Source organism: Armigeres subalbatus, chromosome 3 (genome assembly GCF_024139115.2).
Source record: "Armigeres subalbatus isolate Guangzhou_Male chromosome 3, GZ_Asu_2, whole genome shotgun sequence".
Taxonomy (NCBI): Eukaryota; Metazoa; Arthropoda; class Insecta; order Diptera; family Culicidae; genus Armigeres; species Armigeres subalbatus.
In genome coordinates, this window is record NC_085141.1 from 135,620,667 (window position 1) to 135,630,111 (window position 9,445).

The window sequence follows — 9,445 nt, forward strand, 5'->3', positions numbered from 1 at the left end:
ATATTTGGGTGAACTGAAGTAAGCGTGTAAGCTGCGAGGCGGCTATGTCCACTCACAAAAAACTCCGCATTATTTTCATGAGTTTACACATGGATTTTTGCAATGGGGGTAGCGAAATGGATTCCATAGTTTCGACACATATATTCCATGCGCCCACATGCATTGCATGAGTGTTCACACATACTATCTATGTGGGACATAGTATCCATGTGTGAATTTGTATGCAATTAAGTATGTGCCGACACATGATATACATATTTAAAAATACATGGATTTTTGCCATAAAGTATGTGTCGATTTTCCTGCGTGTATCAGAAACTTTGCCCAGATCAAAAACACCTCAAAATTGTGTTGTTTGATCTAACCGTGCACAGATGTGTATTTCGAACCGAGTTTGCGTTTTTCGACCATCAGCTGTTTTTGACAGCAGTTCTTCTTCGTACTTCTTTGTTTATTCGCTTATAAACATCGCATGTCATTGCACCCATGGTTAAGATTACGAGCTTTATCACTTGATAAAGAGTATATTCATATTAAATGAAAATAAAATGTGTGAACTTGACATCAAGACACTGTTTACCAAGTGATAACATTTGTAATCTGAAAGGGGTATAACTGCAACAGCGCTCGCATGAATGGAAACCGCACGGACGTTGACAATGAACAATGTCCACCGCACCGCTCGAGTAGCTGTTGCATGTTCGTAACTGTGCGTAGTGTACAATATTGTTAGTGTGTGTAACAATCATCAATGAATCGCGCAAAGTAAACATACCACCCTTCAGTCCAGAAGCTGAAGCAGAACTGTGAGGAGATCAGTTTGTTTTATGAAATCGTTCATTGATGATATCGCGTTGTCCCGTGTGGTGCTAAATTTCAGTCGAAGGTAATACATATTTGGACCCGTATTTCTTTTCACCACGATTTCATTCAAAGTTATTCAAAAGAGTTATTACTATATGAATGTCTCGTAATATGTGGTTGTATCTAGAGGCCTGGAAAAGTTGTATCCAGCACTGCCGAGATTTTCGCAACCTTATGATAACGATTCTTCTTCTTTGTACGGTAATTAATAAACCTGTTAAACTCAATGTCATCAAATCAACCTACACTTTATCATTTGGAGGCAATTAAGTGCGTAGAGCGCATGCCTGACCTTCTTTGTCTTGTACCGTCGAAATGTGACCATTCCAATGAGAAGACAATCGGTTTGTTCCACTGAATACGAAATTAAAATAATCCTTGATTTAATTCTTATTAAGGATATGTGGCATGCGTTTTTGTACCAAAACAATGTAACATGAATGCAAAATACGAGATCACTATTAGATTTTACTGAATATAAAAACGAGTCTTTATGACCTTAATAAAATACTAGAATATATAATTCAGAGTGGAGTAAAATAATGAAAAAACAAAATGCCCAGAATGTTCAGTTTAAGGGTTTGTAACATTTTATTCTGTAATATAATATTTATAATTATAATGTTTATTTTTTATAATCAGTTAAAGAAATGCCCATGATGGGGTAATAACTGGAACATGTTATGAGTTCAATTTTAATTCAAAAGCGTATTTCCTAACAAATTTATAATCATTTTTTATTGCTCTAACAATTCTGATCTTTGCTGTATCTTCGCTGCGCTTACAACAAAGGCAATGGCACCAGTTTGTTTTATTTTGTTATCAGCTGATTTAGCTTAATTTAAAACCAGCTCTACAAATCAAGAAGCGAAATTAGAGATTAACACCAACACACCTAGGTTTGACTATAAAAATATTACGTATTCCTTATGCATCCTTATCTAATAAACGTTAAACGCAAAATATTCATGAACTTGAACTCATAATTAGGAGAAAGTAGCTTTCTCTAAGTGAATGCTCAAGTACAATTAATATTCTCCAGGAGTCGAGATCAGTTCCTGAATACTAGTTTCATGTTCTAAGATAGTTATAGGATAGGATTTTTTCCAATCATTTTAAATATTTTCTATCCCATTTCAGAAATCTATCAGAAGAGCTAAAACATCATCGGCATAATGGGCGGTGATTTGAAGGAATTTCTACGCCAAGCAGCAATGCAAGTTGGTGCAGGCGGCTCAGCAGGGTTTGTGGAAGTTTGCATCATGCATCCATTGGATCTGGTCAAGACCCGGCTCCAACTGCAAGCGAAGCCTGGAACTGTAGCAGCTCAATCTGGCGTAAGATAGATTTTATGTCATTTTATTATGTTTATTAAGATAAAATTATGTATTTTTTTTCAGACCTATTACAATGGAGTCTTCGATTGTATTCGGAAAATGGCCAGTACAGAAGGTGTATTTTCCTTGTACAAAGGAATTCTTCCTCCAGTATTGGTAGAGACTCCGAAACGAGCCGTAAAGTTTTTAACCTTTGAGCAGTACAAGCGATTCTTCTTGTTTGGTGCAGATAAGCCTACGCCATTGGTATAGAACTGATCTATCTGCAATATTTTATACATCAATTTTTTTTTATTGTAGACATTCTCCTTAGCGGGCCTTGGTGCCGGGGTTACCGAAGCAATTTTGGTGAATCCTTTCGAAATGGTTAAAGTAACCTTACAAGCCAATAAAAACAAGTAAGTAGAATGCACTAGCAGTTTGCGTTAAGACTAAGATGCCCTCACATAGGATACGTTTGCGTTGCGTTTGACCAGAGGCGTCGCGTGAAGAAAATGGTCACCTGTGCACCAATATAATTTGTTCCATGTTTAAGAAGTTTTCGAACTATCATCAAGCTCTTTATATAATGATGTGCCTATTAAATCTAACTTCATCCACGCTTCAATGTATTATTTGCAAATCATAACAAGCTCTTAAAGAGTTTCGCATAATTTTCGTACAGACTATTAATTGGAATTGAACGTTGGAATTGGATTATTAAAACGTTGAAACGTTAACAAATAAACGTTGAATTAGCAAAAACATAGAAATAAATTTCGGTTTCCAATGTCCGTTTTCGTACTTCTACACGATTTCTGAAGGATGTTTTGCGCAATATCCTACTACAAAAAAAAGTCTATTGGATTTCAAAGGAGAGGTTTTGTGTATTTTGTTATTATACGCTGATGGTAAAGAATTATTCTTCCTCTCCTAAAAGTATATAATTAATGCAATTCTATTGTCGGATATAGTGCATTGTCTGCTAGAACTAGCGAATATGTAAACGGGCCATCACCGGAGAGAGTGCACGACAAGACAACGACAAGCGGCTAGAAGGCATCGGATAGCGTGAACAAACTAAAGGAGGCGCGTGGCTTTTCATGCGGTGCCTCGTTGGATTGCTTATGGGAAAAGACTTGGTGCAAGAACGCTATTTTTTTATTTGAATATTGAAGTAGGTAGGTATATTTCAACTAGAGTCTTAAACTTTTGACAGAAGGCATTTTGCTACGAGGTAGTGGTCGGATGTGCGGACGTTCGTGATGTCGTAGAAGAATTTACCGTTGGTTCTAATCGAGTCGTAGTCGATTTGGTTTTTCGTTTCTTGTTTAGTTAATCTCCATGTGGATTTTTGGATATTCTTGTGGGGGCAAGAAGTGCGGGAGGCTACAAAGTTTATTTATGTATAATTGGTCGTTGTCATTCGATGCGGTATGCAGACTATTCGATCCGATGACCGGTCTTTATTATCGTTGGGTCGCATTTCTTGTGGGCAGTGCACGTTGATGACGCTGTTTATCCTCAGCTTTCACATCCCTGCGTTTTGACTACCACACAATCCGAGGATGTTTATTATATTTAGAGTACCAGGACTTGGACAAATGCGTTTTGAGTACACGATCAGTGTTGGTAGCATAATGCTCAAATCCCACTCACCGCATGCGCGAGCTGATTCGCTTGCGATTCTGCAGGGAAAGCATCGTGCATGAGTTTTTCACGCAGAATCGCATCGTTTACGCTCATTCGCGGAAAAATGATTTCGCTCCAAAAAGTGTCAAAACCTAATCGAAACGTATTTTATGTTTGCGTATGGATTCACTATCCATTGTTTTAAGTAAAGAAAGTTATTCCGATAAATTTAATTAAGAAGAACACACATAAATCACGCAATGATGCAAATCGCGAGTCGAATCATGGACGATCCTCTGGGCAATGACTCGGGTGAGGTTTGCCTTGCGCTTGATTTGAATCGTGGATGAGATTTGAGAACTTGAGTTTTTTCCAACACTGCTCACTATGGCTTTGGTCGGGCCTGCTTGCGGATACATGCAGCTTTTTATAGAAATTTAACAGAGCCCACTGTTGAACAGCACCACATCTTAGGCAGGCCCAAAAGGAAGCACTTCCTCACTCTAGCTGATGTCAGAAGGATAACAGTGCCCAGGCTGCCAGCTAAGTGCAAAACCGACGGTCGATCGATCTCATACTGCACTTTGGAGGAAGGGTTTTGATTTGACAGATTTGAGTTATTATATAATTAGGGTTGTTTCCCGATTTTCTGCGTAGTTCGTAAGAGGATTTGCTCGACTTCCTCTACGGTGCCTTTGAAGTAAACTAACCCTGGAACAAAATAGACGCATCGTGCGGGCTACGAAAAGAGTGGCGCTTGAGCCACTCGATTTTTACATGATCGGCCAGTGACAGTGTCCATTTGCATTTCTTCCGCAGAGTTGGCCAGGTTCCGAGCACATGGGCCGTAACGCGGCAGATCATCAACGAATCCGGTTTTGGGCTGAACGGCTTGAACCGAGGACTGACGGCAACGATCGGTCGGAATGGCGTTTTCAACATGATCTACTTTGGGTTCTACCATAGTGTGAAGGGCATCCTGCCGGAGTACGAAGTAAGTTGAACCATAGTTTTCGATTGGGAAGATGATTCATTGATGTGCATTTCTATTATAACTTTTTGCATTACATTCATGCTTACTCTAAAGAATGACTAGTGCTTTTGGATGGAAAAGGGTAAGTTCGAACTCCCTGCGTTTGTTTGCCATTCCTCCTAGATCGCGCATGTTAGGCTAGCATGTGTCAATGTTGTGCTTGACTTACTTCGACGGAGAAAATTCACTTAGGTAATTAATGGTTTGATCAGCTTCGAATAATCTTATCAAAAAGGGGTTTGCTGGTCTAAAATTATTTAAAAAATATCAATGGATTGCAAAAAAACTGATGATAATACCTACAAAATATTACTGCCAATAATAAAATAAATTATTCTGCATGCATTATAGAATCCAGAAAGTAAAAATAATCCAATAATTTGATAAAGGAATTTTTCCAAAAAAATACTAATATGAAGACATTTCTTTGAACAAGTTCTACAACTAACTTTCTATTTATATTTCCATTTGATTGAACATGTATTGTCTTTTATTTTGTATTTCAATTGATCTAATCTAATTGAAGCGTGAATAGTTATTATAGGATGGCTGTCATCATGTTGTAGTCGCATACCCCCATAGTTTTTTCTCATATTTAAAATTTAGCCACTCATAAAGGAAACGCCACGCCGATGATGCATAGGAAAATGTTATGATGCTGCGATTGTTTATTCCAGGATCCCGTAAAAGAGTTCCTACGGAAGGTTGGAATCGGTTTCGTTTCCGGCACACTTGGATCGATTGTAAATATTCCGTTCGATGTGGCCAAATCAAGAATTCAGGTACACAAATAAATTTCAAACAATCCTAGGATAAGCATATAGTAAAACTAATGCCTACGATCAATTCTTCAGGGTCCTCAACCAGTGCCTGGTCAGGTGAAGTACAAATCCACTTTAGGTTCGATTGCCATTGTGTATCGCGAGGAGGGCTTCGCAGCACTATACAAGGGTTTGACGCCGAAAGTGATGCGTTTGGGACCAGGTGGAGCAATCATGTTGGTAGTGTACGATTACGTGTACGCTTTTCTTGATAACTACTTTAAACAATGACCGGAAGTTACTGCAGTTAAACTATAGCCAACGACTTTCAAGTCAACCTCAGGGTGTTCCTTTTTGAAGTGTTATTTGTATATTTAACGTTATTTAAAACGACTGTTGACAATCACATCAATTCCAATTATCGCCACCAAGCATTTTTGCGAAACATTTAATTTATGTCAGTTTTATTCGTACTATAAGCATTTATGTGTAATAGAGTTTATTCAAAGTGGATTTTTTTAAATATGTTGTCCAGATGAAATTCAATATTTTACACTTACATGAGAGAACGCATATTAACCTTAGCATTGTAGCATGTTAAATCAATAAGAAAAAAATATATTGTTGTAAAGTGTTATAAATATTCAAATTGTTGAGCATTTAATTAAAAATTTAAACAAATATGTTCTATTATTCTAAAAGATAAATCACATCCTTTGTATCTAACCCAACTAAAAAAGTTCAAGGTTTATGACAATTTTAAAATAATTTTATAATGAAAGCTTCCATACTGGGTTTCATTACTTGATGTTGTCCCCTTAACCCGCGGAGAAAAGGTAATCCAGTTGAATAAAATTGTTTGTACATAAAATAAGATATTGAAAAAATAAATAATTTAGATTTAAAAACAACCACCAAAAACTATTTATTTTAACTATGAAATATTTAAAAAATATTTTTTGTAGTCGACGGCAGAACCACTCAACGTCAAAACAAAATAGACCCCATGATGACGATGATGATTTCATCTTTTTTTTGCGGCTAATCAACAAAAGACATGTCTGTTTTGTTTGTTTTTCCTAAATTGGACTTCTATTTTCAAGAACAAAGATGATTCGCTTCGATTCTGATGAATAATCTGCATTTGAAACATGAATAACAACGTCTTGAGCAGACTACAAGAAATTAGTAGTAGGGGAACTGGGAGTAGGACGCCCACGTTAAGAAAAATGCCGTTTTTATCAATGAAAACCACCAGTTAAGCCTGTTTTCACAGCGCAAACTGAAGAACAGCTTATCTGCTACTGACTGCCAATGACAGTTATCTAATTTAGCATTTTATAGAAATTTGTTTTTTAGAAAGCACCCGCAAAAAAAAATATTGTTTAGCCCATCCCCAGATCGTAGCCAGGATGTCCTGGGCTATATTTTTTTTTTCATACTGCGTTTCAATGATGATAGCGGTCTATGTCTATTGATGATGATGACACCGCGCTTGTCACCGGATCGGTTAAAGGTTCCCCCAAACACACGGGATGCGACAGTCGCGACGCGATTCTATCGCTTGGCGACAGCGATTTTGTCGTCGGCAATATGGAAGCGTAAATACCAAATTGCTTGCAGCGACCCAACGACAGAATCGCGGCGACTAGTTGTCGCCGTCGCGGCGATGAAATCGCTTAGGTCTGGGGGAGCCTTAAAACGCGCATGTGCTCATCGTACTGATTTTCATTTTAATTGCCTACATTATTGAATTGAAATTATTTTTAGGTTTTAATCAGATAAGATCCGTAAAGTACGTCACGCAGAAATGGCTACTTTCAATCCACCCTTTCCCCTTCGTCACGCTTTTTGTAACAAACCTCATTTTTTTTTTGTAAGGATCGTCACGCTGCTCTGAACCCCCCTCCCCCTAGAGGCGTGACGTACTTTGTGGATGGCACCTCACCTATTTTGCGCTATTTGTTTATTCAGCAATGGAATCAACTGGGTTATATGCTTTATAATTGTAAAGCGAAGGAACGGAGAGACCATGCCATGTTTTTGTTTCTGGTGAAACTTGAAAACGGTTGGATGGATTTTCGGGTTCAGCAATTCTGTTCATTATAATCTACGACGGGCTTATGAAATGTTTTCTCGTGGAAAATACGAGTAAAATTATGAAAATCGAAGAAAACCTCAACTAGGATTTTTATGGAAACGAAGTGGAAGCAATTCTTGTTTAACTTTTCAAAAGGACCTAAGTAACATGTTTTTCATGAACTAATTTGAGTACTGCACCCAAAAAACAAATCTGACAATTATTGTATAAAATCTGGGCATATACAATTCTGTAAGCTTTTTATACAAATATTGTATTAAAATAATACAAATCTGTATTATTTTAATACAATATTTGTATAAAAAGCTTACAGAATTGTATATGCCCAATTATTATACAGTTTCTGTAAGGTTCTTATGCAGAACTGTATTAAAATCTGCCATCCCCTGGTTGGGTGTGCAATCGAAAGCTTTCATGTTTTTCTTTTGATTGCGATATTCAAATTAATTCATGAAAAAAAATGTTACTTAGGTCCTTTTAAAAAGTTAAGCGAGAATTACCCGCATAATTACAAACTGTACATGGACATTTTCCCGTGCGGTCGACAACAGTATCCTTTACTGTTGACAACTGTATATGAACAATCTTATATAAAGTTTCAACAGTTTGTGGTACGGTTATTTGACAAATAACAATATGTTGAATGGGTTGTTAAGTTATGTCACCATAAAAAATCGGCCGTTTTCGCCTGCAAAATTTTCGCTCGACAGTATGATAAAATGTTGACATATAATGCAGGAAATATAAAACATTTTCGGGACAGCATGTCATACATTGACATTTAGCGTTGATGTCGAGTATAGATAGTGGAATATATAGATGAGCGAAGATAAATCCTCTGTCTCCAAACGAACTGTCAAACGTGTCTCCAAACGAGCATGACATCGCGTTTTCAATGGAAACGTTAAGGGCTGTGACGTCATATGCACGTGTGCACGGGCAAAAAAATCGACTAAGCCATGCTTTCGCTCATCTATAGATTCTACTATCTATAATGTCGAGCAGTTATGGTTGAATCGCCGAAAAGTATTTGATAACCGCAACGTAAACTGTGAAGCTATATCTTACATCGTAATAATGATTCTGACCATATAACGGTTATTATGCGGGTAATAAAACTTTTCATGACAATCATTCTCCTTGTGTCCCCCACAAAAAGATATTTTAGTTACTAGATAAAGATTGTCGCTTCGGTTCCCTTTGTTCTGCTGTCCGGAACATGTTGGGTACCAAGCTGTCAAATCGTATGGATTTTCCTTCTTTGACATTTAGCTCCCCTATCCTCGCCAGCAAAAGATGTTCCGGACAGCGACGACAGCGACAATCTTTATCTGTTAACAAAAATATCTTCTCCCCCACATTATCCCGAGTCCAAATTTCTGAAAGCTAAAATATGCACATTTTGTTTTACATATATGTAACTGTTCGATAAACCACAGACAAACAGACATAATACATTGAACATTTACTCACATTTACTTATTAAACTCATCGTCATTCAAACACTAACGACATCTGTTGATTTCAGTTAGTTGAGCAAATCATGAATCAGATGGCGGCGCGCGCCACGAGTGATCGATTGGCCAACTAATGATTATTTGAATTGACCAGCAAATCAGTGAACGATGGAAATTTGACGACATTATGTCTGTTTGTGGATAAACGATTACTCATTTTAGAAGTCAAAGCTTTCTTCAGGCGTTGAATGTGCAGCGCAATGTAGCTGTTATTGAGTTTC

The 9,445-nt window shown here is 37.4% G+C and overlaps 1 protein-coding gene across 2 annotated transcripts; it reads left to right on the forward strand.

Annotated features, from left to right (window-relative positions):
• Positions 1–499: 499 nt before the first annotated feature.
• On the forward strand, positions 500–6,287 carry LOC134225828 (mitochondrial 2-oxodicarboxylate carrier). 2 transcript variants are annotated; one of them, XM_062706200.1, is made up of 7 exons: positions 500–886; positions 2,005–2,201; positions 2,265–2,447; positions 2,502–2,599; positions 4,632–4,806; positions 5,523–5,627; positions 5,700–6,287. In XM_062706200.1, exons 2-7 carry the CDS (start codon positions 2,040–2,042, stop codon positions 5,895–5,897), a joined length of 921 nt encoding a protein of 306 aa, XP_062562184.1. In that variant the 5' UTR covers positions 500–886; positions 2,005–2,039; the 3' UTR covers positions 5,898–6,287. The 2 variants fall into 2 exon arrangements, with proteins under 2 accessions (XP_062562184.1, XP_062562185.1); XM_062706201.1 differs by lacking the exon at positions 500–886 and adding an exon at positions 982–1,065.
• Positions 6,288–9,445: the final 3,158 nt, after the last annotated feature.